Source organism: Periplaneta americana, chromosome 5 (genome assembly GCF_040183065.1).
Source record: "Periplaneta americana isolate PAMFEO1 chromosome 5, P.americana_PAMFEO1_priV1, whole genome shotgun sequence".
Taxonomy (NCBI): Eukaryota; Metazoa; Arthropoda; class Insecta; order Blattodea; family Blattidae; genus Periplaneta; species Periplaneta americana.
In genome coordinates, this window is record NC_091121.1 from 66,314,730 (window position 1) to 66,342,667 (window position 27,938).

General features: G+C 35.3%; 2 protein-coding genes across 2 annotated transcripts in view; one reads left to right on the forward strand and one right to left on the reverse strand.

Annotated features, from left to right (window-relative positions):
* LOC138699788 (meckelin) overlaps positions 1 to 20,952 on the reverse strand; it is a 28,527-nt gene extending 7,575 nt beyond the window's left edge. Inside the window, exons 1-12 of the mRNA XM_069825937.1 lie at positions 20,755 to 20,952; positions 18,837 to 19,028; positions 18,461 to 18,744; positions 14,585 to 14,815; positions 10,963 to 11,265; positions 10,734 to 10,879; positions 8,844 to 9,006; positions 6,964 to 7,248; positions 2,746 to 2,991; positions 2,513 to 2,653; positions 1,934 to 2,067; positions 1,333 to 1,513 (exon numbers count right to left, since the gene is read on the reverse strand). Of these exons, the coding sequence (XP_069682038.1) occupies positions 1,333 to 1,513; positions 1,934 to 2,067; positions 2,513 to 2,653; positions 2,746 to 2,991; positions 6,964 to 7,248; positions 8,844 to 9,006; positions 10,734 to 10,879; positions 10,963 to 11,265; positions 14,585 to 14,815; positions 18,461 to 18,744; positions 18,837 to 19,028; positions 20,755 to 20,944 (2,496 nt within the window). The 5' untranslated portion in view covers positions 20,945 to 20,952. The remainder of the gene's footprint in view (positions 1 to 1,332; positions 1,514 to 1,933; positions 2,068 to 2,512; positions 2,654 to 2,745; positions 2,992 to 6,963; positions 7,249 to 8,843; positions 9,007 to 10,733; positions 10,880 to 10,962; positions 11,266 to 14,584; positions 14,816 to 18,460; positions 18,745 to 18,836; positions 19,029 to 20,754) is intronic.
* A 165-nt stretch (positions 20,953 to 21,117) lies between these two features.
* Positions 21,118 to 27,938, forward strand: part of wwk (white walker) — a 61,667-nt gene continuing 54,846 nt past the window's right edge. Inside the window, exons 1-2 of the mRNA XM_069825946.1 lie at positions 21,118 to 21,495; positions 21,573 to 21,658. Of these exons, the coding sequence (XP_069682047.1) occupies positions 21,378 to 21,495; positions 21,573 to 21,658 (204 nt within the window). The 5' untranslated portion in view covers positions 21,118 to 21,377. The remainder of the gene's footprint in view (positions 21,496 to 21,572; positions 21,659 to 27,938) is intronic.

Here is a 27,938-nt window from a genome sequence, read left to right on the forward strand (position 1 = left end):
AGGTGCTTGGCCAAACAATCATGGCCTGTTGCCAATCTAAATGCAGCTACAGACGATTTTCGTGGTAAATCGGGAATTAACTGTGGATTTTGATGCAAGGAGTTACATTTTTTCCCTTGGGATTGTGTTATCAAATTTTGTTTGTTGAAGTCTAAGTATGTAGATTTAATCAATCTTTTCACACAGTAAAACGTAGATTTAGTAAGAGGTCTGTAAGTAGCAGTGCTGCCCTTCTTTGCTAAAGCATCCGCATTCTCGTTTCCCAGGATTCCACAATGGGATGGTATCCATTGGAATACAATTCTTTTATTGAGTGATATTAATTGAGAGAGCATTTTAGTTATTTCTGCTGTTTGAGATGGAGGTGTGTGTTTAGAGACTATTGATAGAATAGCTACTTTGGATTCTGACAATATAACTGCATTCTTAAATTTATTGATATGGCATAGAAGATTCCTGAGATTTTCATTTATTGCAATGATTTCACCATCAAAACTTGTTGTTCCATATCCAAGAGCTCTATAAAGTGAGAAGAGACAGCACGTAACACCTGCACCGGCATCTTGTTCTCTGGAGATCAAGGATCCGTCGGTGTATAAATGAAGCCAGTTTTGTGGAGGGTACCTAATATTAATTGTCTCTAAAGACAATTGTTTCAGTATTTCAATGTTTACTTCTGATTTCAGTATTTCTTCTGTTAAATTTAGATTATATTCTATATTTAATAGAGTTAAAGGGTTTGGTTTAATTTGTAAGTTTCTTTTAAATTCGGGATATTGATTTTCTGTTTTAATTCTTGAACAATGGATATGAAACTTTTTTGCGTTTTCAATCTACATAGAGGACTGTATGAATACCAATTTTTTCCTGATAATCTGATAAGTTTTTCATATTGAATCAGTGCTTTTTCTTCTATTGTCATTTTGATGCTGTTAATATTAGTGAGGAATCTCATAGAATGTATTGGAGTTGTTTTGATTCCACCAGTAATGAGTCTGAGAGCTTGGTTTTGAACATATTCTATGTCGTTTCTGAAAGGTGAAGTAATTAAAGTTCTCCGCAGTATGTCAGCACTGGCTGTATAAACATTTTGTATGTAGTGTTCAAAGTATTCCTAGAGCATCCCCATTTCTTGGACAATTATGTTAAAATGCAAGACAATGACCTCTAAACTTCTCATTTCTCGAGAACAGTGTTTTTTGACTTGTGGCAGTCTTCTTATAGCGGTGCGTTATACCAAATGAACAAGCTAATGAAATACATACAGATATAATACAAATACACTGCAAGATTTAGCAAGATCTTTTTTTAAATGAGAAACGAGTAACGTACAGAATTGATAGGGGCCATCACTTTTCTGTAGTAGGACCGCAATTGGAGGGGAATTGCCATCTGGAATGTTTGTTGATCTGAACCAGGCAAAAGTCCTCTATGTCCACATAAATCTTCTTCTTCTCTCTGAAGTTGTCCTAACATCGTTTGCATATCTGTATCAGCAAAGCCATGTGCTGATCTATAAGACAAGACATTAAAAAAATTAATATCATTATACATAAATCCATAATTTCTTTTGTTCTACATGAATATGCTTACAATGTTTCTCCCATTAAAATGCAGAAAAGTTAATTAATTACAAGTAAAACATGTATGTCATTGTCATTACAATAAATTTACCTATCTATGAATATGCCTAGAAAGGCAAAAATAGACGATATAAAACACAATTAGATTACTTCACTTTTCATACCGTAATTCGAATAGCCTACATCTACTTTCAAATTCTCAGAATATTCTTTCGTATAAAATAATCACTTTTGTAAACATTCGACGGTTACTAATACTAATTATTATTAGGTAACACTATAAAAAAAAGTAGAGACATTTTGTTACGGTACTAATAAGTTTTATAGCTTCTCTAAGTAGCCTGTCTTACCTTCCATGAATGTAGAATCCATAATTTTCCAGTGCAAGAATAAAGACACTGATGTTTGCCATGGAACAAATGTCCACAAATTCATGAATTACATTCTTGATGTATCTTTCATATATAGATACCATGAAGGTCCACTAAATAAAATATAAACACAACGTAAGTGTATATCTTTACAACAGTAATATTGTAATAGTGGTAGTGGTAATACAATAATAATGATGATGATAATGATAATCATTAAAATAAACATAATGATCTTTTCCTTTTTCCCTTCAAGTATTAGACCCTATGGCCTGTTACGAGCCCATGGTTGAATAATAATAATAATAATAATAATAATAATAATAATAATAATAATAATAATAATAAAAGTAACCTCCTCCTGAAAAAGAATTAGAAAATAATTTTAATGGACAAATTTAAATATCCTAGAGCAATATTTAATGAAATTGGGAACAATGATGAGGACATTAAATGCACATGATTGAAGACAGGAAGATTATAAGAAATAATAATTGAAACATGATTGTGTGAAATGTGTCTGTCTGTGTATGTGTGGCATGCGTGTATGTACTGTACCTGTAGGAAATAAACTAGCAAATAGACCATTACTCCTACAGCAAACTGACAAATCAAGCTTGGAGAACTGTTCTTCATGTACTCTGGTTGTGTTGTATGAAGCTCAGGATCGGCGACAGCCCAGTTTTCAACTCCAAGCACCTAGTAACAATGCAAATGATACATTAACGTCATGTATCTGTTGCAATTTACTTTGGACCACAATGCCTGTATCCATCCATTCATCCGCTCACCTTCAATATGAAAACGGTCACTACAAGCTGGAACATGAGACTAACTTTTCTCGTAGTCTGTATTTCATTCCATTCATTAGCTACAAAGTAAGTTCTCCATATACTAATAGGCTGTTCTGAAGTGTCTGATGCGTTCAGTTGACTTCGAGGTCGAATTACAGAACTCCTGGCCCTCGGCCTCTCCCAGTCAATGAAGAATATATCAATTGAAATTTGTCTCCAAATTAAATGAATTACTTCAACTATCTGAAACAAAAACGTTTGAAATCACTACTAAGGTGTATAAGATTCGTAACTATTTCTGGCTATGAAATTAAAATTCAGCCTCAGACGTAAATCATTACAGCACACCATGTACTCGTACAGTCAGTGCAAAATAAAATTTACTTAAACTATTTGACCTGTACCATGCAACAAACATGTTTGGGTATTGTTTTCAGCAGTCTTTCAATTCTTTCATTCTCGACATAACACCACTCTCTGAGATATTCATTTTTGCCATTAAAGTTATTGTTATAGTTTTAACTAAGGATGAAATATGGCCTCCGGCATATAGCAGGCAGTAGCGAATTTTACTCGAGATCTGAGACTGTGTTCGGGCATGGGTTCGAATCCCACTTGGACTGATTATCTGTTTTGGTTTTTTTTCGAGGTTCATATGAACCTTCTAATTATAAAGAGTGTTAAAATCATATCTTAAAGTTATGAATCACCCTATATAGATCAGCCTAAACAATAATCGCTCTCTCCCACAGATAGCAATCTATTTTAAAAATTGTGTGTTAATTATAAATGTTATTATTTTACTTAGATCTTCAACGAAATTGTCTACACTTAGCAAAGCAAAGTGCATCCATCATGCATTATGCATCATGTTGTTTAGTAAACTGTCCCAAGACAGATCTGAACCCCACAAGTAATACCAACAAGGCACCAGTTATGAGGCAACTAGGCCAGGAGATAATGGTAGGATGGCCAGTTCCTTTCCCCCTCCATTGCAGACTTGGTCGATTAGCTACATATTATGCTAATCAGACTTCAGATGCATACGAACAATTTGTTCTTCCTCTGACACATATCGTCCAGTGAGATGTACTGCCTGATAATAAATGTACATATCAGCCAGAACCTCAATCATCATATGATACGAATGTTAGCAGCAATAGCAGTGACAGTGGTAGTACAATAAGTGTCGTACCCAAATGTGAATGCAAAGCATTGCCATTTATAAAAATATTATATGGCTTACTAATTCATGCAATCACCCCATGCTTTTCATTCTTCTTCACCTTTTATTCCAGGAAAATAATCTAAAACCTTCACAGAACTCTATGTGATACGCAGAACTGGCCAGTATTTGAAATAATTTGTATTTTGTATTTTGTAATTTGTAAGGATTTTCGAAAGTATTTTGTATTTTGTATTTTGTATTTAAATACATAAAATTGATGTATTTTGTATTTCAAATACTCAAGATACTTTTTTCTTTTTCTTGTCCTTCAAGTTTTGGATTTGGATTTGGATTTGAAGAATGAACTTTTATCTTATTTGCCTGCCCATTTCAGATGTACTAGCCATACACTTAGTTTTCTTGCCACAACTGATTTCTTAATGCCATAAAGAAATCTCCAGCAGCATCAAGGATTCATCACCCAACACTTGCTAAATGTTCAGCATTATGGAATGCGTCTAGGAGACCCAAATCCTCAGAAATTATATCAGATGTCTTGAAATATTCAATAAAGTTTCCTTGCCCAACTCAATGGAATTCTCAAATATTGCAATTCAAACATAATATAAACAGTATATGTGAAAAACTGGGATTGCCAACCTTCAAAGATGTTGGGTTTCAGTACCTTGAAGAATATTGTGCAGTTCTGAAACCCATTGCCGTAGCCCTTGATTTAATGCAAAATGAGAAGACCTGCTATTAATGCCAACTTTTGTCCACATTAATTTCCCTCAAAAACAGATTAAATATTCTGTTACTTAGCAATTTATGCCATGTATTCCAAGTAACTCCAATCCTAATAAGTTCGCTTTCATCAAGATTTAAAGCGATGTTTGATCTGACCCTAGAAGCAAATTGAGCTATTTTGGCAGCTTGCTTCCACCCATCATTGAAGATGAGATGGCTACCTGACACTGCCTCACCAAATGATAAGAAGAGGACACAGAATATGTGCGTGAAATCAGCTGAGCAGTTCTCTGCTACACCTTTGGTCAGTTCAGATGATGAAAACAATTTTTGTGTTTTCAACTCAAGTACAACAGACTTTGAAAAGCAAAAAGAAAAGAACTTATCTACTGCGGAGCATAAGCTCATACAATTCTTCAATGGCAAAGGGACAACCCTGTACACTCTAGAGAATTACCAAACAGTGAAACAAGCTTTATAAAGTATAATACAAGTTTGTGTTCCTCTGCGCCTGTAGAAAGACTGTTCTGTTTTGCAGGATTTATTCATTCACCAGCAAGGGGATCCTTATCTGATAAACTTTTTGAGAAACTGTTTTTTTTAAGGGAGCAGTAATTATTCATATGTAGCATAATTTCATTGCTGACTGGGAAAAGGAAGAATGTTCAGTTACAGTGTTTATATAAAACTTCGAAATAAAAATACTTTTAATGTTAATATAATATTTTAGATTTTCAGCAATATTCTTATTTCTTTAGGCCTACATATTGTATCGAGTATTTGAAATACAAATGTATTTTGCTTAATTTTTTAAAAGTATTTTGTATTTGTATTTCAAATACAATTTTTTTAAGTATTTTGTATTTGTATTTGAAATACTTGGATGTCAGTATTTTGCCCAGCCCTGGTGATACGACATACTGTTCCTCCAGATTTTAATACGATAAATAATTAGAAGCTATATGTAACTGTTTATTTTTATTACAGCTGTCGTTTTCGGTGGTCTAGTGGCTACCATTCCTGCCTCTGCGGCAAAGATACATATGTTTGATGCATCTTTAGGGGAAAATATCCTAATTACAGTTGTCACCAGATAAGAAAGTAAAGGTGTTGGGGCCCCTTGTAGTAGATTTACTGCATATAAAAGATCGTTTTGTTTGTGGATAGAGGAAAAATTCTATGCACAGTTTTGCAATTACAGTAGAACCTCTATCATCCATGGTAATGAAGGGGGTGGACTGAATGGTTAACCGAAAAAATTGGATAAACCGTATCATAAAATATTTTCGTAAATTAAGAGAATAATACTTGTACTATCGTAATTTTCTTTGTGGTCTTACGTTTAACATGCAAGGTAGTGAATCAGAAGTTCACTCATTCAAGTCTGGTTGTCAAGGGGCAAGGAAACTCCTTGCAATGGCTGTCAGCAAAAAGATAGCAATAGTAGCGGTCTCATATTGTAGATTTACATACTTTATACACTTCATCCTTGATTTCTTTTTTTTTTTATTAAATCGCGCATATTTGTACTACCATCTCGTATTCTGGTGTGAAATGAGCCACAATTTCTCTTTTTCCAAACTGCTCAGTTATTTGCATTTTTGTCGATACTTAGCACAACATGTTTTTTTTTGACATTGTGAAGTAAAGTACATTTTATATTGAAGTTGAATAAACCAAATTGTGTAAGTGTAAACGCATGTAATAACACTCTCTAGAAAAAATACGTACTAATATAACGTAAAGTAGTAACTTCATATATTTCTGTAGCAAAACAAAGCAAGAGACGTTAACATATCAGTAAGAGGTGCACAAACTGAAAACTAAAGTCAATACCAGTTTATAAGAACTAATGATTTGGTTGCCAAGTGCTCGACATTAGAAACAAATCAACCAGTCAACCATTAACCACTATGTATTAATACATAATCTCTATCTTAATGACGTAAAAATCTTTCACCTGTACATAAAAATGTGCTACACCCCCAGCTTCATACGAGCAAAGCATAAGTATCTTTCATGTAATAGGTAAATACTGCATCTACCATTGACCATCAGATCTGTGGACACATCACAGTGATAGCACAATTTTGCCCATTTTTTTCATTTTATGAATAATGGAGAATGAAGAAATAGTGTAATTATGGGAAGGGGAACTGGAGTACAGTGAGAGAATCTGTTTCAACACCGAATTAATTAATCACAAACTCCGCTTGGATGCAATGAAAACTTAACTCAGGCCTTTGATATGAAAAGCCGATGCTTTACTCAATTTGTTAGCAGTTCTTTCAGCAAATTACCTTAAGAGAAAAAGCTGAGATAATATAGCTTTTGACAAGATCATCTTGTTTCTGTGCTGGCAGCAATATTTGTATCACACTCTGTCCCTTGTAAAACGTGAAAGTATGAATACTTGCACACGCCACAACAAAGAAGAACACATTGGCGAGATTCCCACATGAAAATACGATCAGCTGGCCTAGAGTGACGAGGTCAATGCCGACTCTGCCTGATCGCCGGGAACAACTCCATGTCTCTATGCCTGACCAGACCACAGCAAGGGCACTCAGGACGCCCATCGAAACCTGAACGAGTTGAAAAATAGTGGAAATATAAACAGATCATTTACTACACACAAGGAAGTAGATTACTGAGGGAATTCAAATTTGATCTGGAATTTATTTGTGAACATTGCATAACACATAAAATTCAAACCATGATTATTTATCAAAATATTTTCAGAAGAGAATGAATTAACAGTGACTTAGAGATGGCCAAATTATTAGACTAAAACGGTTTTTCTTGGAAACATAATATAATTCGTCATATCTACTATCAGTATAATTCACAGAGTCTCTACTGTTGTAAATATGATTGTTTACATCTTCTGGTATATTTTTCCAATGATTGGATATATCTTGTCTGTGTTGGTACTATTAGTGTTTTAATTATACAGAAATAACTTTGAAGATTTTCAGAACGAATAGCTATGTTGTATGTAACAAAAAAATTATGATATTATATTGGTGGAAAGTTAATAGTTTTTGTCTTATGTTTAACAACCTCTTATTCGATAACTATTACGAGTAGGATCGTGATTTTTGTCCATATCTATAGAAAATCTAATAAAGAATAATTTATCCCTCTGGTGTACTTGAATAGCGTGTATGGTTTTCGTGTAAATTTAATTTTACAAACCTCTACTTTCAAGCCACTACACAAAGTGAACAGGTTGCAACGTCGCACCAGAGAACAGCTCACCTAGTGAAACACACTGAGTTTGTTGACCTCTTACATTTGTATCACGAGAAAAGTGTGTTAATGGCGATGTTGCTGGACTGCTGAAATTTCGAACTTAATTTTCTAATTAACTGTGCATTTAATCACAGAACGTAATATAATGTTTCCTATTCATTTAAGTGTACCCTATTGTCCCTATCAATCAGGAAGGTTATTTCACTTTCACCCTGTATACTGCAGAAAATATTGAACAGTCTGTTCTCCAATGACCTGTAAAAAGGCTAGATATGAACCAAATTGAAAATCTGTTATCTATACCAGAGGTAATCAGCACAGTGTAGCATCTCTTACCCGTGGATAAGAGCCTACACTATGGTGCATCTGTGGCTGCTGGCAGGTATGCTCTCTCCCTCTTCCTGCTGCATGACAGACCATATTACGATGCACTGTTTACCCGTTACCCATTTCAGCAAATGCTGATGACCACTGGTCTATACTGAAGAATAAACTGAATAAAAAGAAGCTTATGACAAAATATGGACTCATTGAAGCACAGAGTGATATCTGCCTAAATAAATCTTATATTTAAAGGAAGTGTCAAACTTAGGTTTCCAACATCCCCGACAAAATGAACATATCAATGAAGAATAAGGGAATGTTCACAAAATATTTGTAACCTCCGGACTCAATTTTCTGTTCATTATTTCTGTGGAAAATACATTTTTGTTCATTATTTCTGCCGATAAATACAGCTTTGTTGCACATGTAATCACTTTAGTCTAGTAATTTGGCTACCTCTTTAGAGTTGGAAACGTTCAAGACCTCGAGAGACTATGGCAGCAAAAAATTGTACAAGGAAAACTGACTTAAGATTCTAGATGTTAATCGCAAATAAATAACCCTAACGTGCATTTGTGCATCTACGTGCATAACAACGAACCTCAATAGCATGTGACAACGAATTATCCATTTCATACTCCACACTGAATGTAAGGGACACATGGGTGTCACTTTCAATATCTTCTTGCGTGATTTCTCCATACTTCAGGACTAAAAGCGGGGGATATATCCGACCCTCCTCCTCACGTTCTTGAATCTTCACCCTGCAAGTAGATTATATACGTATTACATCCTTTTCTACTCCTATAGGTAGATCAAGCAAGATATAACTAAAATACTTAACTGATAAGCAAGTCTCGATTCTTAGGTTCGAAGCAATTCTATTCCTATATTGTTACTGTCAAAATTTTAACTAATACTTATTCAAGTTCAATGTACAGTATATACCTTATGGGAATTTCATGCGATCTAACAGCATTTCAATTGATTAACACCAAAATGTCCTAATTGACTAACTTATTACAGTACCGATATTTATTATGTTACTTGTTGTCTGTTTAGTTACTTCTTTATCGGGAAATATCAAACATCTGGTAAGAATGTTGTAATACTCTAGAAGTGTTTTCAGGCTGTTCACGAAGTGTGAGGTGATGAGTTTGAATACTGTAGCAGATGTAAAAGTTATTACATTACGGTACAAAATGAATGAAATTATTTGTTCAAAGATGTGTTACACTAACAGTGGCAGTTCAAATTCACGCCCATGGACCATTATTATGAAATTAGTTTACAATGTTATACTTATCGCATGAGCTAATATATGAAGAAACAGTAAAATTTCACAATACTACATAATATTGTACAACATATAAAATATGGACATTGCGATAGTTACACTAACACAGTGCTGCTATGGCAATTTAAATATATATATATATATATATATATATATATATATATATATATATAATCCTAAATACATGTCAGAAAAAAATAATTTGAGTTATAGAGATCCTAAAAATCAGAGATTAATAATCATACAAAAATGTCATACCTACACATGTGATATCTAGGTAACTGATCAAAAGTGTGTTCCATTTCCTAATAGAAGCTATCCTTTATATGGTCATCTTTCTCTTCTGTAGGGATGTGAGCATTCATAAGTACGATATCGCACCATCTACCCTTAAGTACTAAATACGATAACCATCAGTGATAAATTCGACCTTTTTTACTGCTGATTTTATTCTTTTATGAACAAAGAATCCTGTTCCTAATTTGTAATCATTGTTTCCTTTCCCATAATACAACAAGTAATCTCCTATTCGTGATACGCCATTTCATCTAACCTAACGTCCTGTATCTCCCTCAAAATCTATTCTATATCTAGCTAGTTCTTTTGCTATCCCCTCCTATTCTATATAGACTTGTAACATTCCAATAACCAAATCTCATAACCTTATTTCTTTGCTGTGGACGTTACAGAGAAGCAAAAGAAAATACATTACTTTTTTAAATCTGTATTCGCAAATAATTTTAATGGATGTACCGTAATATGCAAGCATGTTAAAGACAATTTTTACCAAACCTTTACCGATGTATATTCTTATTAATAAAAAAACATGGTAGGTTAAATTGTTTTTAAATACATTACGCACTACACATGAGAAGTTTTGATTTAAAAATTGAAAACTGACGTGAAACCGAAACAGTACACTCTTGATTGCTCAGAGAAAATTTCTTAACTGAGTCAGGGAAATGGATATCAAAATTTCTGTGTGAACCCTGTCTAAGTGCATTATCAACATGTGTTGCCACACAACTTTAGATTTACTTAATAAAACTGCAAGTACTTTCATACAAGAAGTGAACGTCATGCATATTCAACAAGTGCTTCCATTTTATATGCAGGACAACTTCCCAGAAATATATGTACCGATATATAATACTGTCACTGTAAATTACATGGAACTGATTGTAATTACCATACCTCAGTGTGCATGACTTCAGGTATCTTATAACATAAGGAACATCCTCCACTTTTCCTTTCGACTTGTCAGTTGCAGATTTTACACCTCCTATTTTATCAATGAGAAAGAACCTTCTGGTCAATTGCCATTGGGACCTGTCTGAATCCTGTAAATTGATTAATAATTACATTACTACAAATAAAACAAATTCGCAAGTTACAATAAGATTTTGTTCTGTTAATTATTTACCTTATTTGTAGATCTTCCTCCCACTTTAAGATCCAGCGCCAACACGGGAACTGCATACAATCGCGATTCCCCTCCTTCCCAATACTGCACATAAAGATCCAGAAACTCTGTCTCTCTTAGCTGCACTAGCTGACTAGCAGGTAACGTGCAAGAATGGTGATAGCGGGAACCAAAACGCAGTCCAGAATTCAGAGACGTCCACGACCCAGGACACAATTGAAGGAAACTTCCAGTAGCAGAAGATATTTTCTTAAAATGTCCATCAGGAGCAAAGCGAACAACGGTCAGGTTCAACATCTTGTTCTGAAAATAATAATAAAAGACTAATGATTAACTAATTTTCTTCAAGTAAAACATGCAAACAATTAACTCTCATTTTTGTATTTGCGTCTAATGAGTTCTAGTAATAAAGAACTACATTCATATATTGAATAACAACATCGTAACAACACAGTTTACACCTATCTCTTTCAACAAAACACTACAAATATCTCCCAGAAAAATATTATTTCATATTTATTCGAGAAAAATCAGATTAATTTTAATTTCGTTTCATGTCGTATAGCTTACCAATAGTCTTGTGTTACAAGACAAATCAATTTTTGACAGCATATACAGAGGAGGGCAGAGAGAAGATATGCCTCGCACCCCCTTTTATTTATGGTGATCACGTTTGACTAACGTGAACTAAGTTAATACGAGGGTCATATTGAAAGTCATAAACAACCTATTATTATAAATCTTAGTTTTTATTTTTTAGACAAACCAGGTACATCATCTTAATTTACAGACTTTTCTGTCACTTTTCAACATATTCTCCATTTCTTTGCACACATTTTTCCCCCTGTTCTGTAAGTTTGAAAATTTCATTCCTGTAGAAGTCCGTTTCATCTTCCCGAAGACACTGATGGACTGCTTTCGGGATGTCCTCCAGTATCTCGTAGCATTGGCCTCCCAGCTGCTCCTTTACAGAACCGAAAAGATGGTAGTCGGACGGTCCCAAGTCGGGATTGTAGGGAGATTGCGGAAGAGTTTCCCACCCAAATGTTCTGATTTACTCTGTGGTGACACGATCAGTGTGAGGCCATGTGTTATCGTGTTGCAAGATCTTCTTTCCAGGGCATTTCTCGTACTATGCACGACAGAACTTCAAAACTGTCTGAATGTAGTGGACAGCATTTATGGTGTGTTCAGGTTCAAGGAATTCAACCAAAATGCATCCCAAAGCTCATCAACTCTTTCCTTGTTGCGTTCCATGGAGGCAGTTCAAGGACGATCGCAACGAGGCTCATCTTGGATGTTAGTGTTCTCATCTTCGAAATGTTTCACCCATCTTCTAACATTGCTGGCGCCCATGCACACATCTCCATATGCATGCTGAAGTCTGAGGTGAATTTCAGCAGCAGATTTTTCTTCTTTAACAAGGAATTTAATGACAGCACGCTGTCGAAACGAACCATCGTTGTCGACCATTTTGCACACATTGCCTGTGGTCACATGATAGAAATTAATGACGTCACAGTATGTCAATACATAGTGTAAAATCTGTAGATTATGATCATATAATCGTTTTTGTTACATTGTTGAAACAGAAATTATAGCAATGTGTTGCTCGTGACATTCAGTAAATACCTAGTTGACTAGTTTCAGCTTATTAGGAGCCACCTTAAAATATCTATTTTCTTCAGGGATTCCAGTCTAGAAAGTAATAATTTAAGATCTCGATGTAGGAGGATAAGGGTGAAATATAATTTTTTCTAAGAAAGACTGGAATAAATATAGGGTAATCAATGAATATGTACATACGAATTTTTAAATCTACTTTATAAAAGAAAAATGAACTGAAAAGCATGTCACAATGCACTTCTTGCCCTCCCCGTTACAGTGATATTATGTAGCTGCTCCATGCTAACAAGACTATTAATGTTTAATACTGAATTCATGGCTTTTAATTTCATGTTTCTTTCCTGTGTACCAGTACATTAAAATGTACCCTTATATCTAATTAAAATTCAGTGTATGTTTAGGAATTTTCTTAAAGGAGCAATTTAAAAAACTCAATTTTCACTAAAAAACGCATTGTAAAGGCATACTTAGTAAAACAGGGCATTTCAGGCCGTGATGTCACGTGTGGCTCATCTCTCACTAAGCCAGACCCTTCTCATTTAAACAAGCGGTGTGATGCAAGATTCGGTGTGTATTTAGGGGCTTTTCATTGTTTGTAATGAATATGGATAATTTTTCGTCCGTATATGTTTGAATCAGAAGTCGACTAGAACAAAGACATGGAACAAGGCAACAGAAGACCTGGGCGAGGAGGAAATAGACGAAACGACATAAAAAGGTGTGAATGTGGAGTGTGCGTAATTTATGCCAAAAGCAGAAGAAAATGTGTGCTATCATGAAAGTGAACTTATTTGTAAGTTGCGAGAGAGTATTGAGTGCATTACCAGTCACATAAACTTCAATAGTGTAATTTTAAATTTAGACACTAAACACGGCTAGACACATAAAGAGATGCACGCTATAACAGACTTCGAAAGAAAAGAACTATAGTCTCGTCGCTCTAATTTCCGGCAGCCAATCGCGTTTCAGGTCGGCTACATTTAAACGTGTGCGTCTTGTGATTCGCTCATGAAGACGTTATTCATTTCTTAAGGCTCGATAAATACTTAATCGCCCGCCATTTTGGCTCTTTCGTTGGCGTTCGCAGAAAGCACACGAAGACGTTATTTGCTGCTCAATTATTTGCTGAATTACAGTGCATTTGATTTATTATCATAGGAGCTACGACATGATAATGTTTAACGGTGTGATAAATAGATTCCTCGTATGGTAGCTCGGAAACGAAAGAACAAAAATGGCGAACGATACTACCTACCTAGACTTTATAGAGCCTTCACTTCCTAAGACGTAAGCAAAAAGGTGGAGTCACGCTGGAAATAACAGCGTCGCGACTTTAAGTAATATTATGAACGAGGTTTTAAATTTGTGGCATACAGACAATTTTTCTAATGGGTTAATTGTTGGACACCTTTGGGAGAAAAATAGAAAAGAACTTATTTCATGTGTTGTGGATAACATTAGAAGGAAATGCCCGGAATCAGATGGGATATGTCAGTTTTAAAACCCGCAGACAGCAGAGAAATTGTGTATTTTGAATAGGCACTTAGAAATTTTTAATGCTTTCGTATTTGAATCGATTAGTATTAATAGCAATTTAGTTATTTTTATTTTTATTGCTGTTTAAAATTTTTTAGTCTATGACCCACTGTTTAGTATTGAAATGGAAAAAGTTTTTGCTCTTCGTTATGAGATTTTCAGTAGTGCATTGATAGGTGATTGATTTGTTCGGTTACAACAATAATAGGCTAATCGATTTAAACACGTTTAAAGATTTTACACTATATTGTTTTTATTGATTTTTAATTAGATGTAAACTACATGAAATTCTACAAGGAAAATGTGGTGGTAGTGGTGGTGTGGGGGTAGTGACGATGCTGGTGGTTGTGGTGATGGTGATGTGGAGGCAGGGATGGGGGTGACGACGACACTAGTGGTGGTGGTGGTGGTGGTGGTGGTGGTGGTACCATGTGTGTACCAATGTAGAATGCTCACTTACCTTGGAGCTGGTATCCATGCTATATTTGGTAGTAATTTTCTTTCTTGATAATACAGTTTGCGCATCACCTTCTCCATAATAAAGCCAAGGCAAAGGCAGTTGAGGACTATCAGAAGTCGGAATATGTTTTGAATCTTGGAATAGTTTACAAGGACTCCCGACATAGTCATCACGAAACATTACCAAGGCACACATATTAGCAACCATTTGGCAAGCAGTTTGATTTTTCATCTAAAAACATAAGAGAGTTGCTATATATTTTTTCTCAATAAAAACATATTCATACATGATAAGTATTCAGTTTATTGTATTCTCGTGTAAAATATTCTTTTTCATGCTTTTGCTTTTGTGTCTTTATTAGAGGCTTTATTATTACTTTGTCAATCAGAGCCATATTTTACACTTTTGACATCCAGGTCTATGTATATTGTTGACTATTTATTTTACACATTTCCAATAAATCCAGGATCAGAAATGTCCAATTCCTCGATTTTTCACTGATAATTTTTATAAGAAGAAACAACAATATAAACTTGTGCTTACTGTTACACTATTGGAGTTGAAATTCTTTCGAATAGCATTAGCTAGCTACGGAATCTGTCATTTCTGTGAAAAGCAATACACACTTTAACAACGATAAACAAAAATATAAAGAAACTGTGTCATCCTTGCATATGTCACAATCGACCTTTAAAATAAAAAAAATAAAAATAGGTAAAAACTTCATCACACTGATAACGAAAAAATTGTTGTTGTGAAATAGCAATTTCATAACCTATATCATGCCATTAAATGTAATTTCAACACTCACCAGCAAATGTGAAAAGCAAGATAATATCCGCCTTATAATGGTTAGTGCATAAATACGACTGCCATCAATTTATTTCAATCTAACTATACGAGAGTCCCCAGACTTTTACAAACAGCAGGCAGGACATTTCAATATTATTAACACAACAATGTTTTCAGACTTATTTATCGTTTAGATCAGTGTTCGGCATTTCTTGACTCGTGAGTCAACTCCTTAATACACAAGCGGGGAGGAGGGGTAAAGCATGATCTCCCTTCCCTTAGTCATCATTTGTTCATTCAATGTTAAGGAGTTTTGGTATTCTTCCCCTTCTATCTCTCCTTTTGCTGTGTATTACGGGCTGCATTTTATATATTTTACAGAAATGGCACATAAAGAGAAGCTGAAAAATTCCCTAAAGGATCTGTCCTCACTGAAAGAAAATTTTCAATCTCACCTCCTCTTGATGAAGGATGGTAATATAAATGTGACTGAAGTGACTCTGGAGATTGAATGACTGTCAGTATGTCTGTTAGGCCAACGACCTCTTAGGAGGATGGAGGAGCAGGCAGAAGAAGATATTGCATAAATTTGTAGATACACTTTTTCTGTCTGAAAATTCAAATTGGAATAGAGCCTAGTATGTAAGCCTAATATCTTACGAGGCGCGTCCATAAAGTAACTTTCCCACTCGTCCCACAGCTAGCAAACCATATGTTGCGCGAAGCGACTGCGTGTACGTGTTAGAGTAATGTCCTGGCATGGCGCATGCGCTAGCGGAACTTCCCGAGTGCTCTCAGTAGCTTCATTGCATCGGTTGAAAATGGACGTTCCTATTCCAGCTCCCGCTGCGTGAAATGCGGTCAGTGATAAAGTTTTTGAATGCACAGGGCATAGCGCTGATTGAAATTGATCATCAGCTGTACCAGGTCTATGGGCAAACAGATGGTATGTTGCTGCTGTAGACAATTTTCAGCAGGACACCAAAATGTGCATGGCAAGGAGCGCAGTGGGAGGCCAACCATCATCACAGACGACCTTGTGAAGCAACGCACCATCTGCTTGCTCGTGATGTTAGGCCCATAGATCTAGCACAGCTGACGATCAATTTCAATCAGCGCTATGCCCTGTGCATTCAAAAACTTTATCACTGACCGCACTTCACATGGCGGGAGCTGGAATAGGAACGTCCATCTTCAACCAATGCAACAAAGCTACTGAGAGCACTTGGGAAGTTCTGTTAGCGCATCCGCCATGCCAGGACATTACTCTATCACGTACACGCAATCACTTCGCGCAACATATGGTTTGCTAGCTGCGGACGAGTGGGAAAGTTACTTTATGGACGCGCCTCGTATGTTGTAATAATAATATTATTAGCCTACTTATTCTGTCGATAACATGAATTCATTGTGATTCTTAAGGCTAATGAAAATTTTATCTTACCTTATCGTATTGCAACTATTACATAGATTGCCGTAGTTGGTGGTCTAGTGGTCACCATGTTTTCCATTAATCCTGAGGTTCACGAATTCAAGACCCACAAACCATAATGAATTGTTATGAGAGTAAAGTTTTTACTTTGCTCCTTTCAGAAGAAAAATGAGCCGATAGTTCTCTATCACAAACTATCTTTGCTCTATCAAATTTACTGATAATCTCTCGTCTATATAAAAATTTGAAATGTGCTGTACACTGTTCTAATTTATTATGCTATTGTTGGAGGTATGAGTGCTGCCATGAAGATTCCTATCCAGTAATAGAATTTAATCAATACAGTGTTAAAAATTGTGTAATCAAGATGTATAATTTAATCAACACTGCCTTGTTATTAGAAACAATTATTACATAATGTGTGTTAATTTAAGGGCAGTTGGTTGTTAAGCCATGCGAAATATCTGAAAATATAACTAGATAAATTTTATTTTGTCATAGCTTAGGTTGTCAACCTGGTTGGCGAGTTGGTATAGAGCTGGCCTTCTATGCCCAAGGTTGCGGGTTCGATCCTGGGCCAGGTCGATGGCATTTAAGTGGTGCTTAAATGCGACAGGCTCATGTCAGTAGATTTACTGGCATGTAAAAGAACTCCTGTGGGACAAAATTCCGGCACATCCAGCAACGCTGATATAACCTCTGCAGTTGCGAGCATCGTTAAATAAAACATAATATTTAATTTAGCTTAGGTTCCTGTATTCACACCACATGCTTTTTTTTAATTATATCCTCTTTCTATTCTTAAATATGTACTAGAAGTTATATATTGCTTTACTTTTTTAAAAAGAATTAATAGCATAGTAAGTTTCCATTAATAATTACAGTACATGCATATGCATTGGTAAAATGTTCTCTTTTTCTGCATTTCTGATTTTTTTTTAATTAATCACATACTGGTAGCCTTAGGAGTAGCAGAAGGTATTCTTGCCAGAAATAATAGGGTTCCTTTAAATGTTATGATCTTGGGACATATGCTACTAAAAGTTACTTTAACTATCTAGATTGTAATGTAACATAAAAATAACAAGGAAGAAATAAAGAATAAACAAATTAAATTTCAACACATCTGCAGAGTAACAGCAAATAGGCTAGATTAAAAAGAAAAACATGAAAGGAAACAAATCTAAAATTCTATAAAACAATGGCTGTTCCCGTTTTATTATATGGATCTCAACCATGGACTATGAAGAGGACAGATTGGAATATACAAGCAGCAGAAATGAAATATCTTTGAACAGTAAAAGGATGTACTATATTAGAGCAAATTAAAAATTAAGATGCACGAGAAGATAATTAAATATATTTTCGTTAAATGAAAAAATAACACAGCGAAAATTGGAAAAATAATCTCTTGAGAATGGATAATACCCGCATTCCACTACAAAATTTAGATATCAACTTTCTGGCTACAGATATGTAGTAAGACCTGCAAGTAGATGGCACGAAACATACGGCTGTAACAGGAGAGCTCTCCTAATCCCTGAAATTATGATGAGGAAGTGAATGTTCAGGCATTACAATGAGTGAACGTAAAAATATTTCTTCACAATATCGTAAACAAAATAGGCTACTATTGATATATTGTTACCTACCTTGCATAAATAAACTGATATTCTTAAATATCTTCTGATAAAGTATGAATCAATCTTTTCTCCAGTTTCAAACTCTATAACATAGCTATTTCTATCATCAGGCCAATTTGAGAGTTCATTAATGGGCACGCACCATCCTTCCAACAATTCATGTGTCCCTGGGCAGGAACAGTTACTAATTAGACATGGCACACAAAATCGGCCATCTGATGAAGGTATGGAGCCAAGTGTGCAATTTTGGCACTTAATTGCATCTTTCAATGTCCCGTTGTAATCTCTTTCGACTGAAAAATATATTTAAAAAAGAAACATGAATAAAAGTCATGTCAAATAAATTGCGGAACATCAATATAAAAATCTTTAAGGTTGATGTCACCTGTTATTTCCTGCGAACCACATTTTGTACAAACCGCAGTATCATTATCTTTCTTTATTCGAGTTGAACAAGGTAAACAATTCAATTTATCAGTAGTTGGCATTTCACTCTCTGGACAGGGCTCACATTCAGGAAATTGCCCTCCATCCAAATTAAGTATTTTACTTTGTGCATTACATGTGCAAGAAAGCCCTAAAATGAAAATAAAGTTTTAGTTAAGCAAAGGTATTAGCAATGAAAATTCACATATACTTTTTAATTTTATAAAGAAAATATATACAGAATATGTTTACAATATAGCCTAGTCTACTAGTACAACACGAAGTTTTAGGAATTTGGTACTAAAACTTTGTATTGTACTAGTAGACTATATTGTAACCCTCTTCTGTATATATTTAAATTAGACTGTGACTATAAATTAAGACTATAGTAGGTACTATTAAGTTTTTTTTTTTTTTTTCGTTTGACTTGCTCCATATTCTACAGAGTTATTATTATCATACTTCCCAGAAAACAGCAGCCGGCCAGCCAGCCACGCCCTACATGGTTTCTGCCACATGCTAACCATTTGTCCCACGCAATCGAGCTCCAACCGTCATATGACATTCGGTGTGCTTAGAAGTCGTGTAATGAAACTCTCGATTCTTTAAGTGTATAACGTTAGTGTATAAAGTTTAGTGATTTTTGTGTATTTAGGTTCCACATCATTCATTTATCAGAAGATGTTAATTGTGTGTGGCGGCAAACGGGTTCAGCAAAGACTGTGAGCATGGTAAGTCCAAATTATTATTAGTACTGTTAAATTATGGCACCCGTCTGGAGTGTTCTGGTCGCATCTGGTTGCCTCGGGAGTGTGCGCGCGCGTCCGGCGAGGGGGAAGCCGCGGGGAAGCGAAACTCGGGCTTCGGTAGGCACTGTGGCGCAGCGTGGAGCGAGGGGAAATAACTGCGGTCCCGGAGCGGAGAGAGTGGAAGTAAGAAAGCACCTGGAAGCAGATTGTTGTGGAGGCCCAGAGGCTTCGCGACGCAGAACATTCTAGACGATCGTGATAAATAAATAACGCCGTGAGTTGCCGATGAGTAGTCAGTCAGTTGCAAGAGAGTCAGTCAGTCTTCAGTCAGCCATCAAGTCTTGGACAGCAGCGAGCCAGGTGGATCTGGATTCGATGTGCAAGGAACCGCATCTGGAGGGCTGGGTTCGACGTACAGGGAACTGCATCTGGAAGCCTGGGTTCGACGTGCAAGGAACTGCATCTGGAAGGCTTGGGTTCGAAGTGCAGGGAACCGCATCTGGAAGGCTTGGGTTCGATGTGTAGTGAACTGTATCTGGAAGGCTTGGGTTCGAAGTGCAGTGAACTGTATATGGAAGTTTTGGGTTCGACGTACAGTGCACTTGAACAGTGAGCTAGAAGAACTAGCCCAGGCGAACGAACTGTGAACTGAGAACTGACAGTTTTGTTCTGCACATAGTGCTTGTGAACATTAGTTGGAATTAGGAGTACATTGTTGTTCTTCTCAATAACACCAGTGTATTGTCATTGTCGCTGTGTGGAGTGCAATAACGACAACTGTGTTGCTGTGTTGAGGAAATACCCATTGTTGTAGAGCGAGTTATTACTGTGTTGCTGTGTTGAGGGAATACCCATTGTTGTAGAGCGAGTTATTAAGAATAAAAGTCACATTGTTGACAGGTGTGGTGGTTTAAAAGTAGAATAAACGTTACAATATATTGGAGAAGTGCCGGAGAAATGGTTATGCTCATGGCTGAAACCACACAAGACACGGCCGACAGGCTGGCAGCTCTTTTCTGGGACGTATGATAAAAATAACTCTGTAGCTGTGAAGCAATGTACGAATACTATGGAATGTTAATAAATACAATACAATACAGTACAAATAGAATTTTATTTTTAACTTACTGTCTTCAGTTGGTTCCAGATTTTTTGATTTATCACAATCTGTACACTGAAGTAAATACGCATCAAAATACGTGTTATCGACGCAGCTAGACGGGTCGCAATATAACGAAATCTCTCCAGTAAAACAGAAAACTGATGGAATTAATAGTGATAATAAGTATTGTGAAAATTCAACTTTAGTGACTACCATTTTGAAGCAATTTGTGTAACCATAGCAACATGACGTAACTGGCAGCGTTCATTATATTCTATGCCTTTCAAGGAAGAAAAGCGATAAATTGCATGTGGAAGTAAAGCCACATTCATACAAGAAAGTGGGCGTAGCGTCGAATATGAAAACGTATAACAACTGAGATCATAATTTTACCGTCGCGACGCAGGCGTCTTCACACAAGGTACGCCTGTTTGCTCGTACTACGTGACATCGCTTTAAAGGAATTCTCCCCATCTTTAAACACCTTTTTACGACTAAATCTGGGCCTATGAATATGCGTTATTGCTATTAATAGATAGTTTTAAAGCAAATAATTATATGCCGCCGTTGTTTGACGTTCTTTACGAACTGAGGAGACATATAGAGTGTTTATATTGAATGGTGTAGAATTTCTTTCTTGAAGTGTATCATGGATTCGGTGGAAGGCGAACAAAATGAACAGATTGCAGATAAAGATACAGAAGAAGACGAGGCGAAAATTAGATATCGCAAGCTTCTGTCAACTGCAAAAGAATCTTTTGAAAACGGTAAGCGGACATTGTCAATGAAATGTAATATGAAACTTGTTTTGACAAATACTACAGCGTAATTTGCATATTTTCAGCTTCACGTTTACTGCGACGAAAGATACCATGCACTGGACATCTGATGACACCTCGGCGCTTATGGATACAAACTATTCCAACACAGGTCAGAATGTCAGCAACTTAACTTAATATTTATTTTACGTTTAATTCTTATAATTCATATCTGTCCTTTCACTAAAACATAAAATAACTTTTCCCTTTAGCCATTTAAAGGAATGCTGAGAAAATTGAAAACTGCATGTAGATCTCAACTTCCGTACTCGTACAAGTTCTATATGTCATACAGGTAGAATAAACATTTTGTCTTAAAAGAAGAAGTGTTTAATTTGCATTTAATTTTGTAGTGGTGGTATTATTTTACATGACAAGTACGGGCACGCCATTTCTTTACAAATTAAATTATTTGATCCTCGCCAAAAAAATTATAGGCTAACTCTTTACTTGTTCCACATCTTAATTTAAAGCTTCATAACATCTACTTGTTCCACATCTTAATTTAAAGCTTCATAACATCTACGGAATACAATAAATGAAATGAAAATGATAATAGAATGTCATTGCCCCTAGCTCAGCCATATGCCAAAGTGACATTTTATACAAAAAAAATATATATATATATATATATATATATATATATATATATATATATATATATGGGGATATTAAGTCATTCCAACTAAGGTGTGAATTGCATTGCTGTGGTTCAGTAATAATTGTCTGCTACCATCACTGGATTTTTCGTTTTCCTAATATTTTCCAATATGTTGCTATAATTTACTTCTCAGGTCGTCTCTTCTCATTCAGCACACGAACTCACCATTGCTGAACAACCACTTGAATTAGAAGATCATAAAATAAAGTATTAATAAAATCGAAGTAAATTCATAATGAAAAGCGTTCATCCACTCCACCCCATTCCATTCCTGAATATAAAAATACCTCTAAAAATTAATCAAAAACTTCATAAATTATTTTTATTAAATGTCTGCTCGTTGATATTTAGGCCCTAATATTGAGCAGTTCACAGTGATGTCATTAGCTCTTTTGCACTCCAATATTTAGCAGGAAGACTGGAAAATTGAGTAAAAGTTGGAAAATGAAGAAGACTGTCTTGATCCATATACTTATTAAGATATCAGAAAGTGCATGTAGAAGATTTTACAATGTGTAAAAGTTGATTGAGGCAATCATGACCTGTAAGTAGGCCTAATCTGAAAAATATCACCGCATAACATCTTCCTATTTTTCATTTGCTTTCAAAGCATTTAATTTTTTTATTAAATCATGTTCTGGTCACGTTATACTTTCAATAGAATTTTGCGAGGGTCATGTTATACTTTCAATAGAATTTTGCGACATAGGTATAATAATTTTGCTACCTTTCTTGGCCAAAAAATTAGCTGCCTCATTAGGCCCTATCTCCCACTCTGCAAGGCGCATAGATTCACTGAAGTACCAATCGTTTATTTAATTTGGCCAGTCGTCTTAAAATTTTACCACAATTTAGAATACCGAGTATTTTTTCTGTTGCATCAGATGTTATAGCAAGAATAGATGCTTTGAATCTGATAATAGGCCTATCACAGTCTTCTCAAATTTATCAATTTGATATTGCAGAAGATTTTGTAAGCTAGAAAGAATAACTAAAATTTCACCATTAAAATTACTAGGCCTTATGTTGTTATGGCAATGGCTTCATTGCCAGATGCAAGGCACTAGACAACAACATGTTTGAATCTAATGCTCAATAAAAGGATAAGGGGAACATATTGCACCAGTACTGCCATGATTTTGGTATAAAATATAAAGCCACTTACTGACAGGATAATTAAAATTTATCATTTGTAATGATGAGTAACAATTTTAAAATGTATTTTTGTAACATCTTCTGTTGAAATTAAATAATATTCAGTATAAATAACTCTAAAGAATTGTCTTTTATTAATAAAGTTTCCTTTAATTGGGGAACTTGTAATTTCTGTTTGATTTCTCGAACCAGAGTTAGAAAGCTGTCCGAACAGGTGATTGTCCTGGCCAGTTATAACGTAGGATCCCTCTGATTCTAGTCCACAAATTTTCATTCTGATTCATATCAGGTGAATTTAGAGGCCAGTCTGCGAGGTCGACATCAGGTGTCCTCGCAAACCAGCTTTGAATCTGGTTGGTGGTGTGTACTGGGTGATTATCCTGCTGGAAAGAAAATGTTCCTTCTGGATGTCGTTCTCACGCGGAAGAGATCATTACATTTGCCAAAATGTGTTGATAAACTTCTGCCATAAACCAATCATGGACGAGTCCAGAAGTCAGTAAAAATAAACTATAATTGAAAAAAATTAATCAACAACATATACAAAAACAATTAATTAATTTTAACATAAAAAATAAAATAAAATCAAAATAATAATTTATATGATATTTCCTGCCATACACCCCCAACACGCAACACTCACGCAACCCAACCTGTTAAGTTGTCTCACGAAGCATTCATCATTCTGTGGTCATCCTACAATAAACTGGGGAGACAATTACCTCGGAGAAAATTCCATTTCTTCAGTAAAAGTTCTGTTGGTGCTATACATGCTTGACAGTTCACAATATGCCCAATCTTCAAATGTTCCTTCCCCACAGCTCGACGATATGTTATGCCACACTCTCTAAACCATTCTCCTCATGGTATGTGGGGAATTGGGAAAGTTGAATGCCATCTTGAGTGCAGAGGCAATTCTAAATGGGTGGTTTTCAACTTCTCTCAATAACACGGCAACCAAACAGGAATGGGATGATTCACAGCTTCACCATTCTTGAGAAAAAAGTTTAGCCCATCCTTTAGCAGTCGACAAAGGGACTCCAATGTGGACTTATCTACGTTACTGAAACTGATAGTACCAGATGACATAATATATGGTTTTCCTTTTTATAGTTGCTTCGATTGATTTTGTATTTATCAATTTTATTATTATTTCACTTTTCAGAGGTCCTGACTTATCTAAAATCAACCCTCCATTCGACTTTATAACATTTCAGACCCTTAAACAAAATACAGCAAATTTAAATGGTTTAATTGTGTGTCACTTGGTGAACTAAATTGTTGGCGGCCCATATTTTTGCTGCAAATTGTACATACGGCTTAGCCTACATTATGAAGTAAAACACTAAATATTGTAACCAGTGTGTATGAAATATTTAAATTAATAACTGACCTAAGTGGAACATTCGAAAGAATATTTCTCATTACGTAACCATCATATATTTATAGTATTACTATGGGTTTTACTGATTGATTGTCGGTAAAATTGATTGATAAAGAAGGAAATATTTTTGTTTTATTTATATGATAAGTATGTTGTTAACTAATGCTCAGTTCTTGGCAATAAAGCCATTAACTCTCTTGCTCTCCAATATTTATACCACTCAGCAAAATGTGTAACCATTTTAACATAACCACCAAATTTTTATTTTATGACGGTTTTATCACCTACACGCAATGCTCCAAACTATTTGGAGGACCACACCTGCCATTGGTTAGTAGGTCCATATGATCTATCTGGGAGGATTGTTAGACAACTCCACCGACTATATCCCCTCTTCACTACATAGGGGATGCTTATGCATTCTCTGGCAGATCAGTATGCTGAAATGGCATTTCCTCCATTTTTTATGGAATAGTTATAGCGCTATGAATGAGTCATTTGATATGTAAGCCTATAATAAAGCTATTAAAACATTCATATTTAACATTAATTCTGTGAGTATTCTTCTGCTTACTGTCTGTGAATATCTCTGGTCACAAGGTATGAATTGCCTTGAGCATGGAGTATCCTTTTGATGATAGAACTATTACAACCATATGTGGAAAATTTGTAAAATCCGTCCTCATTTGGCCATGCAACTAATTCTATTACTTCGAAGGCTTTGAGACTCACTTCTTAACAATATTAAGTTTATGCATAAATAAGTTGATGTGTATAGTATTTGTTATATCTGTTGCCAGCAGATGTTAAGTTGTATGTAAAATAGTGTTTTGAAATTTGTCTTATGCGTTAATATTAACTGACTTTGAAATATAGTTAGACATACAATTTATATAGTAGGCCTACTTGTTCCGAATATTAGAAAGTCCATAATAATATGAAGAGCATCAGTTGTAGGCCTACTGCTAACAGTAACATCTTTAATAGCTTTATCAGCAAGTAGGAGGAAGAGGAGTTGGAAGAGAAGAAGAAGAAGGAGAAGAAGAAGAAGAAGAGAAAGAGAAAATAAAGAATAAAAGAAAGAGGGAAAATGTGACAATGGAAACATTGATTATATTCATGATAGCAGTAGTGATGGCCTTGTCAAGGTCTATGAATAGAAATAATTTATAAAAGGAAAAAAGTTGAGTCTGTACTCCTTTGGAAATCATCTAACAGTTTGAAGAGACCATTGGTGCTGCCTAGGGACTGGCAAATGGGGCTCATGCTCTAAAGCTGCACCTGAGTGTGGGTTTGAATCCTGCTTGGGATAATTAAGTGATTGGGGTTTTTATCCGAGATTGCCTGTAACTGTAAAGTGAATGCCAGGTAATTCTGTGGCAAATCTCGGACTCATCTCGCCTGGATACTATTTCGCTATAACCATTCCAAAGGCATTTGGTAATGTCTAGGGACCTGATTTTTGGCGAAATAAAACTCGTGATTTCACTGCTACAGGCCTACATCTATTTCGGTGGATATTTCGTGAAATAAATAGTAATTTAGCGTATATTTTCCATTATCAAGTTTTATTGTGGATACCTGTGGATAACTCTTCTCCTGTTCACCATTCCTTCCAGTGCATCCTTCAGTAGGCAGTTTCTTCTCAGCCAGTGACCCAACCAATTTCTTTTCCTTTTCCTGATCAGTTTCAGCATCATTCTTTCTTCACCCACTCTTTCCAACACAGCTTTTCATTTCTTATTCTTTCTGTCCACTTCACACATTCCATTCTTCTCCATATCCACATTTCAAATGCTTCTATTCACTTCTCTTCACTTCGTCATAATGTCTTTGTTTCTGCCCCATACAATGCCACACTCCATACAAAGCATTCCACTAGTCTCTTCCTTAGTTATTTTTCCAGAGCTCTGCAGAAGATGCTCCTTTTTCTATTAAAAGCTTTCTTGGCCATTGCTATCCTCCTTTTGACTTCCTGGCAGCAGCTCATGTTATTGCTTACTGCTTGCTCTACTGCCTCATTTAGAATTTTTACATGTATACTTTATACATGTTTATACTAATGTACTAGACAAATGGTAAATATATTATTTTGGTGTATATTCATATTCTCTTGAGGAAAGTTCTGTTAGGAAGTAGTGTGTGTATGTACTTAAGGGAATGTGTACATTGTTCCTTTCTTATTATACAGAGTACAAGAAGAAAATATTATGATGGTTGCAAAAAACTCGATTTCAAGATTTTCACGGAAGTACAGTTTTCAACATTTCCTGTTTCCGAAATAGAGGTTTTGGGCTTGCCATCGATCTGTGTTGTCAGGCTGTGTTTAGAAATTTCTTTTAAACTATTTGACAGATTTGTTTATATTTAGTACCTACTTAGAAGCGATTTTATCTGGAAATGCACATTAAATGTAATAACTTACTTACAAATGGCTTTCAGAGAACCTGGAGGTTCATTGTCGCCCTCACATAAGCCCGCCATCAGTCCATATTCTGAGCAAGATTAAGCCAGTCACTAACATCATATCCCACCTCCCTCAAATCCATTTTAATATTATCTCCCATCTACATCTCGACCTCCTCAAAGGTCTTTTTCCCTTAAGTCTCCCAACTGATACTCTGTTTGCATTTCTAGATTCATCCATATGTTAAATGTAAAAACTTCTAATGAAAAATTGGATGGATATTTTATGCAGTTTAGTTCATACTAAATGAGACCATTTTTTTCGTTGGTTTGTTGTACTTCGTAGAAATAAAATGAAACACTACATTCCATATTGCACGAAGATTGATTTTCTAAATGAAATAAAATACTTGACATAGAATCATTTCCAGTTTTCGTAATGATTTCACTCTGAATTCGTACTGCTGCCAACACAAAAGACCATATAAGTATGGGCTTGTACCAGAAAGGGACGCTCTTTCTCAAAGACATAACAGTCATTAATTGTGAATGTCCCTAGTTTTGTGTGAGAATTTCTGTAGAATAAATTATTTTTACAACAGTCTGATTGAAAGCAGGCTACTGTTATTTATTTGAAAAGAAGGAAATTTGCATAGAACGTCATAAACCACTAATATCTTTTACAAGTTAAATTGATTTTAAATGTCGATTCTTGTAAATAAAAACTTAATATCAGATATGTTTTTATGTAAAAATTTTTAAAATTATTTAAACCTTACAATTTAT